The sequence below is a fragment of the Cupressus sempervirens genome, chromosome 3 (assembly GCF_028749045.1).
Source record: "Cupressus sempervirens isolate cs-2001-9-10 chromosome 3, ASM2874904v1, whole genome shotgun sequence".
NCBI classification, from domain to species: domain Eukaryota; kingdom Viridiplantae; phylum Streptophyta; class Pinopsida; order Cupressales; family Cupressaceae; genus Cupressus; species Cupressus sempervirens.
In genome coordinates, this window is record NC_143120.1 from 856,987,703 (window position 1) to 857,006,284 (window position 18,582).

The window sequence follows — 18,582 nt, forward strand, 5'->3', positions numbered from 1 at the left end:
GTCACTTTATAATCATTCCCTTAAGGTCAGTTTTAAAATTAAATGAGGGAAAATGTAGAGACAAAGAAAGGAAATGGAAGGTGACGAGACGGACTGAAAAAGCCAAGAGTTTCTTGGATATTGTCATAAAAGTTTATGGAGAGGATTATTGAGGATGTTCATATCATAGTTGAAAATCTTGGTCTCAGCAATATCTCGAGCGACCTAAAAAAAATCAAAATCTCGGAATAGCCAAAAACTATGTAGAAAAATCGGCAATTTTATCGAACATTTAAAAATATATAATTACTCGTTTAAGTTTCTTCCTCATGGGTAGTCATGGAACAACTTGAAAATGCCTAACTATGAATAAAATATATGTAGATTCAAACAAATCTCTATTGCATAAGCGGTGACAAAAAAGTTAAAAACTCTATTTCAAATTGGATGAATATATGAAATGAAAACTAGTTAAATCAAATTTTCCCAGATGTTGAGTAAATAGTAGAGGAGTGGTTACAAGGTATTTGTAGTTAAATGTAAAATTGATTGCCATAGCCTGTGAAAGCAATCGATGGTCATTGCATAATCTCAGTTGAAAAACTTTCTTACAGTTTTTATTTTTTTATGCTATAGCCTATAATGGCTTTGAATACCTGTGTCTATCAAGCTCTCCAAAACAAATGCTCAGAACAAAATGGAAAATTCTCATGTCTGATAAAACATAACTTTCTCAACCTCTAAACAAAATGATAAAACATGACTATCTCCTTTTTTTCTTTTAATTTGTTTCAATGCCGATTGTTTTGTAGACATCATGCGGTATATCGCGATTTTTTGACTTCTATCTCGCTGCGCGAAAATAAGAATATCATCAGTGATTTTAATGGAGATAATATTGTTTGCCTTAGTTCGCGCTATTTATGATATAATCATAATATTTTTAACTATGGTTCAGATGTTAACTTGATTTGATGAAACTTGTTTGATGCATTTACATTAGGTGGTTATTTCCGAAGATAGAAATCTTCAGAAATTGACCAAGACTTGGACAGAAACCCAAATTCTCTGCTGGGAGGTGTTGTGAGGTTTTCACACTATCGCCCCAAAATTTTTGGGGACCCCCTTTTTCAGGCAAGCTTTGGCAATTTTTGCGGATTTTTGGAATTTTTTCGGTTGCCTTGGCAAGTTTTTTTTTGGAGTTGTCCAAAAGTTTTCAATTTGAAAATTTCACACTTTGGACGCCTTCAGTCCAGGATGGATGTGGTTGGATTTCTTTTTCACTTGGTGCGAAACTTGATTTTCCGAAAAATGTAATTTTATCCTTAGGCCAAACAAATTTCAAAGACAACACTTTTGATGGTTAGAACAATATTCGGCAAGATAAATTAGCAAATTTTTGGACTTACACAGATTTTGGAAATTTGAAATAATTGTATAGACTTGAATATTTTCAAAATGATTTTTTTTTAAGATTTAATTGTTTTGGAAAATCTTGAATTTTTCGGTGAAAAAGAAATTTTTGATAGTGAAATTGAAAATTGGAAAATCGATTTTGGATGCCAGAAAAATTATTTATTTTGGTTAAAAAATTAAAATTGCATTGCAAAATTGAAAGTGGATTAAATTGCAAAATTTCCTTAAATTGGTTGAAATATTGCTTAGGAGATTTTTAAATGTTCAAAAGAAATTGGTAAATTAAAATTGAAAATTGATTTTGGCTTGCTAGAGTTGATTTTAATGATATTTTAATTGCTAAAACGTTTTTAAATGAAAGTTTTGGCATCTCCTAGGTTTTCTTTGTTTTATTTTGCAATTTTTGATCACAACCGGCAATTAAATAGTTTAATTTCACTTTGAGCTAAGTAAATTTAGCATGGGATTTAAATCTGGGTCATTAATAAAGATGCTAATTTAATTTTGTTCTCCTCCAGGGCAAGTCGGCTAGCTAGGAGAGGTATGAAAAAATTTGGTATAAGAGGGGCTCCCCCCCTTCTCATTTCCTCATTCCACCTTCCTCATGTATTGGGTGATTTTTCTTGAAGAGGCAATTTCCAGCCTAGGCGATTTTCTTCTTGAAGCAAATTTCTCCTTCTTGGCGGCATTTTCTCTTCTTCCATCATGGGCGAATTCTTGCCTTAGGCGATTTGGGAGCAGATCTGAAATTTTTCTCTTGCTTGGGCAATTTCTTGAAGTCTGATTTTCTCGCTAGAGGCTGCGAATTTCTGCCCTAGATTTGGGCGATTTTATGTGGTAAAGGAAATACATGATTCAAGGTCTGATTTTTGGCAAATATATGGGCAATTCCAAGGGGACAAAATTCTAATTTTTGCTAAGGCATCATTATTTGCAAGGAGGCTTGAAATTTTCGAAATCTGATCCGAATTTGAAGAGGACCCAGTTATTGGTAAAAATAAAATTAAGGTAAAACTCTATTCATTTTAGAGGTGAAGATTGGTTTAAAGGCGGATTCTACTCCTTGTTCTTGCTTGGTTCGTTTCCCTTATATTCTTCTTGCATTCATCATCCACCACTTCATCATCTCATTGATAGGTTGAAGTTTGGAGAGATAAGTGTAGATTTCATGATAGGACACTTGGCGAGGCAGAAATAAGCTAGACCATCCTAGGTTGAAGTTGGGAGATATAAGTGTAGTCCATCTTAAGGTAACGAAAAGACAGAAATAAGTGGTAGTCCTACCCCTAGTTTGAAGGTTGGAGATTGATAAGTGTAGAGATAGGACTTGGAGAGGCAGAAATAAGCTAGATTCCATCAATAGAAACAAGGTTGGAGATCGATAAGTGTAGTCTATATCATTTAGAACAAAGGGGCAAAAATAAGTGTTTAGGATGGTAGATGTTAGTGCAAGCGAGAACCCAAAGGGAACGAATACCAAAAAAGACAAAGAAGACATGATGCTTAAGACCACATTTTTCTCGAAAGTGAGGCGAATAAGTGATACCGATATCGGTACAGTGAACATGATATAGTTAAATGATAGATTGAATGAAGGACAATCCCCCATGGCAAAGAAGATCTACAAGAGCGGAGTTGTACATGCGGCAGCTTTCCCCCCTACCTTGCCTTGTCTAGAATTGGTAATGAAGTGTGCATCTCGATTTGATATTGTTACTAAGTCCATTTTTGATGAAGGGAAGAGAGTGTTGGCCAACATCGGCGGACAAGTGGTCGAAAAACCATTTAATATTCCCTAGTATAAAAGCATGAGAGTGGTAATGATGGATCAGGCAGCCAAGTTATTTTAGGATAATCAGGAGGCTTACTTCATTCATCTAAAGCATAATTGGTCACATCGAGTCGTGGTACAACGGGAAGTTGAGGAAATTACAAAGTCGAAGGGTACACCTTACTTATGAGAAGATGAAACCAAAGGAAGGTCCAACAGAGTCAGTCAGATAGAAAGGTGAGGGCAGTAGCCAACAGCAAAGAACAGGAAGAGAAGTTTGGAGGTCAAGAAAAGTAAAGAACATCAAGAACCTCTAGCAAAGAGACATAATGCAACGCCATCAAGAGAGCAAATTTGAAGGAAGTGATTTGAAAATATTTGAGGCTAGAGACCAAAGGGATAATTCAAGTGGACAAGAGGAGAACGTCAATGAGACAGAATTTGGATCAAGATTGGATGAGTTGAGGAAGTTTGCCATCCAGAAGAAACATTTGGGCACCCTTGCCTCCCTCAATGCCTTTATTAGATACACGAAAGAATATGAGAAGGATCATGAGAAAACACTGCAAGCAGCAAACAACATGGTGAATTCAGTTGAGCTCAAGATGAAACATACACTTTGCCCTTTGATGAAGGAAGTCAATTGACAAGCTAGCCAAGTTCATTGCTTTGGCTAAAAAGATAAAAGAAAGGGGCAGAGCTATATTAGAAGATCATTTGATGTAAGCCCAAGTGGCAAATTCTCCCTTTTCTTGGGTAGGATAGGTGTCTAATTCTGATTGGCTACCATTTTGGTGCCTTCTCATTGGTTGCCACTTTTTCTTTTTTTCATTGGTCCATTGATGAGGTGGCATCTTCTCATTGGTCGATGGGGTGGCAACCCTAATTAGGGTTTCTAGGATCCAATTTGGATTGTTGGTTTTGCCTCTTTATCTCTACCGTCGGTTGTAATTTTGGGCCTCTATATAAGTCCATTTGCTCTATTTCTAAAGGGTTAGAGAAAATGTTGCTAAGAGAATGTCAAAATCGCTTTTCTTTCTCATTGTTGTGACTTGCATGGTGATTAAGAACTTTTGGTGTTGTTGCATGGTTTCTACTTCCAATAGTTAGAATAAGATTTTCTTTTAAGTTGTTAAAATAGATTTCATTTCAAGTTGTTAAGTAGAGAGAAAAGTGGATGGATAGTTGCATGGTGATATTAGTGGATGTTTGACAGGGATCTATAAACTAGGCCACTAGCATCCTAGCAGCTTCATGGGAAGCCTTGCGTGGTAAACTAGTCTTTTCCCTTGAATCATTGCATCTATGGAGGTAGAGCCAGTTAGCTTTCATCTGATTCGATCCCCGTCCATTTGCTAATCTCTCCATTCATAGGAGTAGGAGTAAATAGCAAGTAGTTGAGTAGTTGGATTTCATTCTAAGAAAGTTAGGAAGGTAAAAGTCATTAGAGCATTATTGCCCCCAACATCGCAGCCCTCAACATTATCTGGTGCTACACCCTCCACCATCACCGCCACCATCAACATCATCTGGCACTCATACCGAATCATCACCATCACACCAAAAGTCCAAGTTATCCTTGAATGAACAACGTAAGGCCGCCTACGTGATTACTAGCAAATCACATCGATAATTGAGTTAGTATCCACAGGTGTAAAGAACATTGGAGTTATTCTCATGTCTTCATGAGTATCAATTTTTCAAGAGAGGAATAGAGTGTTTGATATCCCATATCAAGTGTTCAATTGCTATATGTTTTGTAGTGGTACAAAACTGACATCAACAGGAGGTTATGCTAACATAGGTTCACTATTGGGCATATTTGTAATTTATAAAGTTTTTAGAGTCAATATGAAAGTTTATCAGAAATATACTCCGAGTTTAATTGAGATTTATATCTTTTTCTGAATATTCCTAAGCATGATAGGCAACAACTTATAGCACAATGGTAAGTTGTGAGCCTCTTATCTGGGAGGTCTTGGGTTCGAGTCTACTCAAGCTTAACAAATAATAATTAATTTCAGCAAGTAATAATAATTAATCTCGGCTTCAGCCCATTACCCATCTAAAAGAAAAATAAAAAAATCCTGAGCACTACTATCCAAGGTTATTCTCTTGTGTGTAAATATTTGTTGGTCCCTAATTGAAACTTGGGTGACTTTCTTTAAATTCTTATATTATTGCAAAAAAAACATGTGAAAGGTTTGATTTACTGATTGCCATGAATAATAATCATGTGGAGAACCTATTTGAATACCACGGCCCATGGTCCCAATATATTACATATTGCCGTGTTTGGGTTTGGGAAAATAGTTGGAGGCTATCATATAGTTTTGGTAAAATATTTATGAAGTGGATTGAATATGCTTGGCTGCCGAGAATATCGAGCAAAGCTATAGCTGCGTATATGCTTCTTCAATAAATATTTGAGGAGGTTTAACTGTGAATATTTCATTGAGCCACCATTTTATAAAAGTTCCAGAGTACAATCATAGAGAAACATTCTATAGTCGTCAGGATACATTATAGTCAAATATTATTGCCGAGTTATATTGAAATATTTTTTCCGTGAATGGTATTTGGGCCCGACCTATTTGGTCGACACTTCTGTGTTAAGTTCACATTTGCATCATAGGTTTGATGCTTGTTGGCTGTGAGTAATCAATTAGCCTCAGCTGTATATTGACTGGTTGTTTTATGGTTTTGAGTATGTGCGGAGTGAGGATTGAGTTATTGAGAAGAACCTCCTTATAGCAATATCGTGAGAATGCTCGAAATAACAGAATACAAAGTGATAGCAGAACTCAGAATGAATCTACTGATCGCAGGCCACTTCGAGGGGGTAACCTCCTTTGAGCAAGCTCAATACAATAAATTCGTCCGTGCCCATCAAGGGCCTCAACCTATTCTTATATACTGGGTACGATCTAGAAAAGTAATACTACCTATGCATGTGGGATAATAAAATATACTCACGGGACGACTTACAAAGCATATGCGTCCAACAACACTACTCTAACAAAATAAACAGAAGGAACACACAGGTTCCTAACATCCCCTCTCCCTTAGAAAAAAGCTTTGTCCTCAAAGCTTAAGGTGTGGAAATTGTTGTTGAATCTGAAGAAGGGGTTCCCAGGTAGCATCCTCTGGTTGCATGCCATGCCACTGAATCAAGACCTCAGAGATGGAGCGAGAGCGAAGCTGGCGAGTGCGCTGGTCAATGATTGCCACCGGCTCCAGGATAATGGATCCTTCCGTATCCATTTCAGGGAGAGTAGTTTGTGCTCTGACAGTGGTACCCAGAACTTTCTTTAGACAAGAAACATGAAAGACTGGATGAATGCGGGAAGAAGGAGGAAGTTCCAGTTTATAAGCAACTGAACCAATCTTCTGCAGAACCTTATAAGGCCCATAAAATTTTGGGGCCAGCTTATGACGCCCTTTCAGCTTTAGGGAGGATTGTTTGTATGGCTGTAGACGAAGAAAAACCATATCCCCAACTTGAAATGAGCGCTCAGAACGGTGTTGATCTGCTTGCTGTTTCATCCGATTACGGGCCATGTGAAGATTATCCTGTAAGGTACGAAGAATCTGATCCCTGCTGCGGAGAACTATGTCAACTGCCTGGACTGGTGAGCTGTTGGAAGTGTAGGGAAGGAGCACTGGAGGTGCCTGACCATAGACTGCTTCATATGGAGTCATTTTAGAGGCAGTGTGGTAAGAGGTATTGTACCACCATTCAGCTAAAGGGAGCCACTTGGCCCACTGATGTTGCTGTTCGGAAGTGAAGCAACGAAGATAAGTTTCCAAGCATTTATTGACAATTTCAGTTTGACCATCAGTTTGTGGGTGATAGCCCGAACTCATCTTCAGTTTGGTGCCAGTTTTCTGAAACAGTTCAGTCCAAAAATGACTGGTAAAAGTTGCATCACGATCAGAGACAATGGAAGAAGGGAGTCCATGAAGACGAAATATCTGGTCCATGAAGATTTGTGCAACAGAGGAGGCAGTATAGGGGTGGCTGAGGGCACAAAAATGACTATATTTCGAGAGACGATCAACCACAACCAAGATCACTGTCTTGCCACCGGATTTAGGAAGCCCTTCAATGAAATCCATAGAAATATCGGTCCAAATCCGTGTAGGGATGGGCAATGGTTCGAGCAAGCCAGGAAGGAGGGTCGTTTCACCCTTGTGGCGTTGGCAAGTATCACATTCAGCCACCATCTGTTGAATCGTCTGTTTCATCCCTTTCCAAAAGAAGTTTCTCCTTGCTCGCTCATAAGTTTTGAGGAAGCCTGAGTGCCCTGCTGAAGGAGAAGCATGGAGTTCATAAAAAATAGCCTGATGTAGAGCTGGGTTCTGAGGAAGCACTAGCCGACCCTTGTATCGAAGAGAAGCACCATCCCAAGAGTAATGTGGTATAGCAGAAGGATTATTGGCTAGCTGGTGAATGATTTGAGATAAAGAAGAGTCACTGTCATAGCCCTGCTGAACAGACGCTAACCAATTGGGAATGGGCATAGAAATAGCGGAAAGGGAAGCTTGATTATCAAATGTGCGAGAAAGAGCATCTGCCACAATATTCTCCTTACCCTTCTTGTAGGTGATCTCATAATCATACCCCATGAGTTTGCTGACCCATTTCTGTTGTGTAGGAGAGGATACCCGTTGTTCCAGGAAGTATTTCAGACTTTGGTGATCGGTTCTGATGCAAAAATGACTCCCTAAGAGGTATGGCCGCCACTTCTGTACAGCATGCAAAATAGCCATCATTTCTTTTTCATAAGTAGAGAGGGCTAGATTCTTACCAGAGAGGGCTTTGCTAATGAACGCAATAGGATGGTCATCTTGCAGGAGAACAGCACCCAATCCATTGCCGCAAGCATCACTCTCAATAGTGAAGGGTTTGGAAAAATCTGGCATCGCGAGAACAGGTGTACTGCACATAGCCTGTTTCAGTTGTTCAAATGCAGTCTCAGCAACAGGGGTCCAGGAGAAGGCATCCTTTTTTAACAGAGCTGTCAATGGTGCTGCAATTTTCCCGTAATCTTTGACAAACTTGCGGTAGTAGCCAGTCAACCCCAAAAAACCCCGAAGGCTCTTGAGAGTTTTAGGATGCGGCCAAGTTTTCATGGCATCTATTTTTGTAGGATCCACCCGCACTCCATGGTGTGCAACAATATGCCCGAGATACTCCACTTCCTCCTGGCCAAACACACATTTAGATAGTTTTGCACAGAGTTGATGATCAGAGAGAAGTTGCAAGACAAGCTCCAGATGATGGAGATGCTCAGCCCAAGTTTTGCTATATATGAGGATATCATCAAAGAAGACCAGAATGAATTTTCGGAGGTATGGTCGAAATATGTTATTCATCACTGCCTGAAATGTTGAAGGAGCATTCGTGAGGCCAAAGGGCATGACTAAAAATTCATAGTGACCATCATGTGTGCGGAAGGCAGTTTTAGGTATATCCTCCTCATTAACCCGAATTTGATGATACCCAGAACGAAGATCTAACTTGGAGAAAAAATGAGCCCCATGAAGTTCATCAAGAAGTTCATCAACAACTGGAATGGGAAACTTGTCCTTTATAGTGAGATGATTAAGTGCTCGGAAATCAATGCAGAGTCGCCATGACCCATCTTTTTTGCGAACAAGCAGAACTGGAGAAGAAAAGGAACTGGTACTAGGGCGAATAATACCTTGCTTCAGTAAGTCACGGACAAGTATCTCGATTTCGGTCTTCTGATGAAATGGGTAGCGGTAGGGCCTGATGTTGGGCGGAACACTGCCAGGAAGGAGCTGAATACGGTGGTCCTCTGGACGAGAAGGAGGTAATCCCACAGGTTCAGCAAATATACCAGAATACTTGTCCAAAATGTGTTGGAGATCGGCAGGAGTGCTAGAGACTGCTGATGGCTGCATCTGAATGGAATGGAGCTGAGCGATGACACCATGTGAATTTTTCTTAAGAAGTTTTTCCATACGGTGTGAACTGATGATGCTGAGAGACCCTGGTTGTAAGCCTTTCAAAGTGTGTTGGTGCCCCTCGGCTGAAAACTGCATCCAAAGTTCAGCAAAATCCCAGAGAATGGGGCCAAGAGTGCGTAACCATTGGGCACCCAAAACCACATCACAGCCACCTAAGGGTAAGGCAAACATGTCAGAGCGCATGTTATAATCTCCAATAGAGAGACGCACATTGCGACATTTCCCTTTACAAGGTAAAGTGCCCCCATTGGCAATCATGACTTCAAAGCTAGAGCAGGGATGGATAAAGCAATCAGCCTGTTTGGCTATTCGTGGATCAATGAAGTTATGAGTGCTACCAGAATCAATGAGTATAGTAAGAGGGATCTTCTTGAAGAAACCCTGGACCCGCATGGTTTGTGGAGTAGTGACTCCTGCCAAAGCATGGACAGATATCTCTGGTGGAGCTTCTGGTGAAGGAGGTTCAGGCTGGTGAGGCTCAACCTCATCATCCACTGTTTCCTGAGCATCTACATATTCTTCCAGTTCCGGTGGAGAATCCACATCCAAGAGATAGAGCTTTTGCTGAACACATCTATGGCCCCGAGACCATTTCTCATCACAATTATAACAAAGCCCTTTGTCTCGCCTGACTCGCATCTCTGTTTCAGACAAGTGCTTGATCGGAGTAGTTCTGGGAGTTGGTATGACTGGAGGGTTGTGAGAACCTGTATTTCTGAATGGAACAAAATTAGATCTGGAGCGTTGTAGAGCACTAATCTTGTCTTCCGCTAACTTAGCCAACCCAAGGGCTTCCATCATTGTAGTAGGTCGAAACATTTTGACTTCTGAGTGAAGTGCATCCTTCAGACCACTGACAAAACAACTACGGAAGAATTCATCAGACAAGCCCTCTGTGTAATTAGCTAATTTTTCAAACTCTGTCTGGTATTCTCTTACAGTGCCTGTTTGACGCAGTTTAGTGAGTGCTCCTGTGAAATCATCAAAGGAACTAGGGCCAAAGCGCTCCAAAATGAGGGTGCACAATTCTCTCCACGTTGGGCCTACATTAGCCTTGATGTACCAACGGAACCATTGAAGAGCTTCATGTTCCAAATGAAAAGATGCAAGGGAGACTTTGTGGTTATCCAAAGTATTATGCAAGCTGAAATACTGCTCTGCCCTATAGATCCATCCAGTCGGATCAGAACCATCGAAGCGTGGAAAATCAAGCTTTGGTCCACGGAAATTGCCAGAAGAGGACCCAGTATCTCCTGAATGGTTTCGGCTCATGGCTGACTGCTGAAAGTTAAGACCCAGAATTTTGTCATCCAGATCTTGAAGTTTGGTTTTGAGGGATGCAATTTCCTCTTCCATGATTTTTGCTCCTGTACGCGTAACAACCATAAAACAAGGTTTTTTTTTTTATTTATTTATTTATTTTTTTTATTTGGAATGGGTAGAAGATGAGAAACAAAAACTTTTTTAGTTACGGCAAACTTGGATTTGGGTAAAACTCATATAGGAAATGGGTGTTCGACGGGTGGTGGGAGACTATCTGGGGACAAGGGAAAAAGAAAAATGAGGGTTTCAAGGGTAGGGAGGCGAAATGAGGCGAACAGTCCAAGAGGGATAAGGGAGCAAAATGAGGAATTGAATCTTGTGGCTCAGTTTGGTGGCGATTGGATGAGAGGTGAAAAAGATAGGGCAAACCCTAAAATTAGATAAATGAGGGATTTAGGGCTTTGATATGTAAAATTTGGGGTTGGGTCGCCAAGGAAGGAAGTATGCGAAATGATATTGCAGACGTTCTGCGGAAGTATGAGCAGAAACAGAAAGCAAACAAGGAAGCTACGACTAAAAAACAGAAAAATTTTTACTCTTTTTTTTTTTTTACTCACAGACAGAACAACTGAAAAGAGTTATTGCAATAACAAGAGATATTAGAAGTGAGAGGAACCTGAAGGCCACGACAGAAAAAAAATTTGATGTAATTTCCACCCAGCGAGCCCAAGAGAGTGCTCTGATACCAGATGAGAAGAACCTCCTTATAGCAATATCGTGAGAATGCTCGAAATAACAGAATACAAAGTGATAGCAGAACTCAGAATGAATCTACTGATCGCAGGCCACTTCGAGGGGGTAACCTCCTTTGAGCAAGCTCAATACAATAAATTCGTCCGTGCCCATCAAGGGCCTCAACCTATTCTTATATACTGGGTACGATCTAGAAAAGTAATACTACCTATGCATGTGGGATAATAAAATATACTCACGGGACGACTTACAAAGCATATGCGTCCAACAACACTACTCTAACAAAATAAACAGAAGGAACACACAGGTTCCTAACAGTTATTAATTCAGCCACAAAAACAATATGCTGGTATATTATAATGATTTGGAGCAGATAACAAATATGTCCCTAGCAATTGGGAGTGCAGCTGTTGTAAATTGCCCCACCATTTGAGCAAGGTCTCTTGGTTATCAGGACAGAGGTGGTTATCATTATTTTCAGCGAGATGGCAATCTAGAGTAGCTCTAATCTACAAGTGGAGGATTCGATAATAAGTGGAATCAGTGCCATGTCTTCTTTGTCTATTTATGCAAAGGAGTAATTTGTGGGAATTCTATGTTGAACTCTAGCATCTTACTTGAGCAATATGAACTGTCGAGGGGTGTTGACTCTGCTCTTGGCTGGAAAGTAATAGCAGATATATTAGTACATGTATTTGATATCTGTGCAAGAGAAGGTCAGAGTCCATTGTCCCTGTAATTGTCCTCGTAATCTGCTTGCTCTGGAAATGAAAGTAAATCTTTTGTTTGATGAATTATGTAATTTGTTATCATTTATGGCAGTAAAATTTTGGAGCACTTGTATGCCAACTTGTAACAAACATAAGCAAGCAAGCTGAAACTCAAAAAATATATTACTTGCAAATTTTTTTGACAAAATTGCTACCGAGGAAAACAAGTGTATATTTGTATAAGCTTGCCACGAGGGTTCTTACAAAGGAATGGTTATGGTATGGGAGCGGGATCGTTAACTGAGCTGATTGATTAGTGGACTGAATTGCAGGTAATCAAATTTAAAAGAAAATTCAAAATTTAGTGTTCTGGATAGATTTTTTACAAGATGGACTTTCTAATGAAGATTTTATTCTCTGTGGCACGAGCCAGATCCCTGGCTTTAATCTGATAAGAGGTACCTTTCCTTTCAACCATTACAGCCTATCCAGTGTGAATTATCTTTCTTTAGGCAGAAAGCTAAGTCACAGGATTCACCGAATTTCATCCATCAGATTGCAGCAAATTTTTACCCTTTCCAAACTTCATCCAAATTTTATGAAATTTAATATAATACTGTTATTTATAATAATATTATTTTGTTTTGATATAATATCGATTTATTTAGTTTAATTATTTAGCAATGTCAAACTATTTTGGCAAATTTGTAGATACATTACTTAGATTTAAAAATAAATAAGTGTATATAAGTTAAATTTAATGTCGATTTTTTCCATAGTTTTACCCTTGCCAAATTTCATCCGAATTTTATGATTGACGAACTCGAATTCGAATTTGAACCTTCTGACTTAGGCAGCAAGCATATCCTGAATATCTTAACCTGGGTTACATTATGGTAATAATGGTTACATACGATTGCTTTCTTTGTAACTCTCTAACAACAACTGTTAGAATTTCTAAAGTGTATTTTCATACTAGTTAATAAGGATAGTCATAAGACTCATTCGGGATATGCTGCTGAGAAATGAATATTATGAGCTCCCCTCCTGCTAAGGCACAACAATATAATGGTACACTTTATTTTGCATTTCTGGACAACTTCTTTAGTTATTTTTGATGTACAGTTGGGCTGCAGTTAGTTGCTAAGATAGTTTCCTGTTTTTTATGAACACACAGTTATCAACCATCAGATCTTGTGAAGCTCGATATACTTCTCAATGGTCAGCAAGTTGATGCAATGGCTACTATTGTGCATAAGTTAAAGGCTCAGCGTATTGGTCGTCTGCTAGTAGAAAAACTAAAAAATTTTATTGACAGGTATGTTCATATATATTATTACTATGTTGATTCCACTTAAGATTTACTATAGCTGGAAATTGGGTGACTATTAAACTTGCAAATCATATCAACCAATGTTTGGTGATTGTAAGTTCAATTGTGTATTTTGCAGTTACATGATTATTTTAAATGTGTAATAGAACTTACGATTTTATGTTACTACAGGCAAATGTTTGAGATATCCATACAAGCAGCTATCGGGTCAAAAATCATAGCACGGGAAACGTAAGAAAATTTCAACTTTTTTCACATGGCGTGGTATACATATAATATCTAGCTAATAGAATCATTGTTCCTAGTTCATAACATATATCTAGTTCATCTCAATGTTATTACGATGACAGTGCTAGCCAATTTAAATCAGATTCTAGTTTTTAGATCTATTTCCTTAAACCAGTTTGAAGGGCATAATGCCAAATATTGTGTAGTTTCATATTCATGCCAGGGGAATCCATTCTATATGCACATAATTGGCATTTTTTAGATAAATTAGATATAAGTTTCATCAGCTAGGATAATCCCCAAGTTTTTGATTATGTGATGATCTTGGTTTTGTATCACAATTTTACCACTCCTAACAATTCCAAAATTTTCAAAACATGTACTTTCAGGGTTAGCTAGGTTGACTCGGGTTTTTATTTTCTGTCTGTCTTTTTTAATAATTTAACTAAACAAATAAATTCTTCGGGTTTTCAGGTTTGGCAACTCATTGGTTGATGCAAATGCCATGGTGTATTCCTCAATGCTAGAACCACATGGCTGTTCTTAATGCCGAAATCCCCAAGGCAGACCTTGTTTTTGCCTGTTTAAGCTGGTCTTTGACAAAGGATAACAAATACAATACAATATGATCAAATCTAACATGCTTTGCAACAAAAGTACTAATTAACAACTTGTTTGTTCTGCAAACAAACAGGCAGAAATGCATTGGAAGCAGAATCAAACTTGAATTGATTGATTCTCTTATGTCTAGGGAAAAGACAACGTTACAAAAATTAAAATAAATTCAGTGGATATTAATTTAAAGTTTTTCTTTTAATTGAAATGAAGAACAATAAAGATAAAGATAAAATAAATTTATTAATGTTTAATAGGAGACCATAACAAGGATCTAGGTGACTGCCAAAATACAACCAAAGAAGCTAGCCAACACTATTAGTACCAAATCTTGCCCTAGGGAAGCGTAGAACCAACAACAACTAAAAGCAAACAAAAAGTAACTAGAGGCAACCGCCAACAACATGTTAGGCATCCCCACCATGGAAAAGAAGTCTAAAACCAAAGGATACAATCCAGGGCGAGAGGAAGTTTGTTGCTGCTGCTAAGAGCCGTTGGAGGTGGAGGGATGGTGTCTCAAATAACTTCTGTAAGGCCTCACATACTTGGTGTGCTTAGGGGTAGGGAGACAAAGCAACTGCTTGGTACTCTGAGCTAGGGGACCATCGAAAAGGAGATGATGAGCTGATCTGTAGTCTAACTTGAGGGGCATTGAATTTGTAGGGTGTGGTCCCGAAATCTCGTGGTCTCCTGAAGGTAAAGGGCCAAGTGTTGCTAATTGATATACTTGAAGGAGAGAGATTGACACCCTCTAAAAAGATAGGGGAACCTCCTACTCATCTCATAGCAAATGAGGCATTGAAAGATAAAGTGCATCTTCGCCTCAACCTCTACCATGTCATAGAGTTGACAAATTCGATCATCCCTAGCAATTAGGTGATCTATCTAGATACGATCTCGGTGAGAGCCCAACCTGAACGAGCCTAAGGAGATGTGGGACTTGTTAGTTCATTTTTGTGAGAGGTATGATGACCGCACAATAATCCCATTATGTAAGCCAAGAAAATGCTTTGTATTGAAGGCCATCCTTAGTCACAATCCCCCTGGGGGGTCGATCCAAGTCATATGGGTATATTGCCTGTAAATGTCCATCATGACATGTTTGCCCAACTCTTGATAGGAGGGGAGGAGATGAGCAGGCGCATCTAGATTGGAAATAAGAAAGGTGGTCAATCCCAATCCCCATCAACCTCAGCAAAATAAAGACTTGGGAAAACCAACACCATGCCTAACGATTGGGGTTGACACCTACAATTGCCTTCGAGGATCGATAAGCCAAATACGAGTATTTGTGTCATCAAAAAAGTCCTTGAAGCATCGAAGATGTTAGGGGAACCAAACCAGGTCGAAAATGACCTTGAGTCTGAGTGGGTGTGCCCTAAACTTGGCTAGAATAATACTACGAGGGATAGACTTGCAACATTTGATGATATGCTTGAGGAGAAGGGCTTGGACTCTCTCTAGTGAAATCCAATCCGACTCAAGGAGAGGTCTCATATTAATAGAATCGTAAAGCACCATTAGTCTGATTAGAGTGGAAGAGGGCCATCTTGGACAAGGTGTCCTGAAAATGATGTAGGAAGCATTGTTGCTTGAGCAATGCGAGGGAGCTGTATCCCTTGATGTGGGGTTGCATGGCGAGTCTCATGCTGAAATGGGGTCCATAAACTAGATGTGTAAAATGAAGAGATCTCCACTTCTATGCTTTGGAAGAAGTGGAGATGAGAGGTCTTCAAACAATTGAAGACATCCAAGTCTTGCCCAAGTTAACCACCAACGGCCGCAAGTCACAGAAGGAAGCCAAGCCATTAAGCAATTGCTGAAGACCCTATAGAGAGGATGCTAAAAGATCCACTTCATCTGCAAAAAATAAGATGGAGATCAAGGTCTTATGTAAGAGGCAACCATCTTCCTGGAGTGATTGTTCCTGAAGGAAAGTTGTGAGTTCGTCAATATAAATGCCAAATAAGGTAGGGGGAAGGGGACAACCCTGCTTCACCCCAATGGTGCCATGTATGGAATCCAAAAACCCTTGATGAAGCCTTGAATCTATCCACCACACTCCCATACAGTCTTATGATGGCCGTCAAAAGAATATTTGAAATTCCTACGTCTCTAGAACAAGCTTGTCTGAGGCACAAAATCAAATGCTTTATGAAAGTCCATGAAGCAACAATAGATTTTCACAGAGCAGTGCTTAGCCTCCTTAATGATAGCCCACAAGGTCACAATGTGGTCCGTAGTATGAAAGTCCTCCCTGAAACTAACTCGCCTTCTCACCCTAAGATGGTGCTGATCCAACTCCCTAGATAGAATAGTGTGCAATATTGTAGCATAAAACTTAGAGAATGTGCGTCCACCCATAATGGTCTTGTAATCATTGGGATTTGAGGCCGATCCAATCTTGTGAGTTAGATGAATAATATGCTGTGACCAAGAAGGGGGGAAACTAGGGCACACCACCCCGATGAAGAGCATAGTGAGGAAGGGGTCCAGAACTGTAATGCCAAACTTGAAGATTTCCATTTAAAAACCTTGCTCATTTCTAACTCTACTACTACTCATAGATTTGAAAGTCTCATTGATGTTGGAGACGTTGAAGAGATGTTGATGTTGCCGAGGGGGGGTGAGGAGGAAGGGGGGTTGGCTGAGATTGTCATAAAGAGTGGAGGTTTGTGCAACCAAGAAGCTAGGGTCAAATGTTGAAGGGGGGATGGCAAGGAAAAAGGGTGCGTCAAAAGGACTTGGAGGACTGCAAAAGCGAAGTACAAAGGGATCTACATTTCGAAGCAATGAATAACCTTTTATTTATGGTGGAGGAAGTGGTAGTAGGTGGACTTATGAGAACTCGGGAGAGTTTGTAGAGGAGGTGAAATGAACTGAGTGGTCGAAGGACGTGCAATTCTTATTGTACTACCGGTTCATTCGACAGGATCTTTGGCTCTTGGGACTGTAGGAAAGTAAGGTCGAGTTGTGTAGGAAGGAGAGGAGGGTGAACTCACAATGCATGGTGTTAAGGCGATCAAACAGACTAGAGGCACACCTAGTGGCTGAGGAGGGGTTGGGAGAGAGTAGCCGTCAGAGGTGGAGAGTGAAGAGGTTTTGGTTGCCATCATCACAGGAAATGAAGTGTAATTAGGGGACGACTTCGTGATGTAGGAGGTGGAGGGGTCAAACGGGGGGGGCTAGGGGGAATGTGAGACCAAGAGTGTAAGCTTGAGAATGGTATGACCAACCAAAGGTATATGGGAGATGGTGATTTGCCTAATGGAGCGAATGAGAAACGCAGAGGAGAGCATGTAGTCCACAACACCAGCACCACTGCAGTGAGGCCAACAAGTGAAAAGCCCACAACTAGGAAAACATTAGAGACCATTAAGGATCACCAAGCCTGACGACTTGCACAACTCGAGTAGATGCCGACCTTACCTCGTAAAGAGCCCCTTATTGTCCTCCAAAGATTGCTGCAATCCCAATGTGGATAGATCCGATTCAAAGGCACAAACTGATTCTATTGTCCAATCTTGGAGGGGGATCTGGTGGGTTTTGATCTATGCATTAAAATCCCCCGTAATGATGATGACCCCCAAGGTTGAGAAATAGGTGATGCAATCATGCAAACCCACAGAAGGGTCCCCCTTGGGATCACCATGCATAGCAAAAGATGAAGAGGCTAGAGGAAAGTAGCAAACAACAATGAAGATGCCCCTAGTATGTGTAGTTGTTTGGTCAGTCTAGATCCATATAAACCTAACAAAATTGTCCAATTAATGATAAAAGTTGAACTTGATGGACGATCACTAACAAGATTTTATCCTTATATTCCTGTATATGAAATTCTACCCAACTTTCCTCATTCTCTAATACTTGTTGCCCTTTATTTAACCAAGAGATTGTGTATGGGCTAAGATGAGGTAATCTTTTCAACTTTAACCTGTCTACCATTTCAACATAAACCAAATTGTCAGTACTACCAGAATCAATGATAACTTTACTACACTTGCCTTGAAATTTGCATGTAATTCTGAATAGAGACTTCCTTTGGAGTGGTCTCCACAAGTGCTTTGTTCAAAGTTCTCTACAACAAAGACTCCCATTTCTGGTTTATCCATGTGTGTTGAAGAACTCACACTTTCAGCATCATCACCTTGTTCTATCTGCTTCCTTCTTTCACTTTGAAAAGTAGATGTTCACGCTTCAAAACATTGCCATGCTTGATGATCTGCAAACTTGTTGCATTTATAACACTTCCCCAAAAAACCATTTGTTCCCCCATAACTCCCAAATCTGCCCCTAAAATTGGTTCTTCTTTTCCAAAAATCTCCCCTTGCATTTCCTGCTTGTTCATGTGATGTACTTGACTCATCTCGACTTCCCTTTATCAACAAAGGCTCCTTTTTCTCTGAATGTCTTTCTACCTCTTATTTGCATTCTTGCTTCCTTTGCAACTTTGCTTAAGCCCTTGAAGCTAGCTGATAACATTCTTCTATGGTCCTTGGACATGTGAGACTCATTTC

The 18,582-nt window shown here is 39.7% G+C and overlaps 1 protein-coding gene across 1 annotated transcript in view; it reads left to right on the plus strand.

The window, feature by feature from the left end:
- LOC149569483 (Small GTP-binding protein) overlaps positions 1–18,582 on the plus strand; it is a 144,596-nt gene that overhangs the window by 89,254 nt on the left and 36,760 nt on the right. Inside the window, exons 9-10 of the mRNA XM_089822181.1 lie at positions 13,067–13,207; positions 13,394–13,453. Of these exons, the coding sequence (XP_089678307.1) occupies positions 13,067–13,207; positions 13,394–13,453 (201 nt within the window). The remainder of the gene's footprint in view (positions 1–13,066; positions 13,208–13,393; positions 13,454–18,582) is intronic.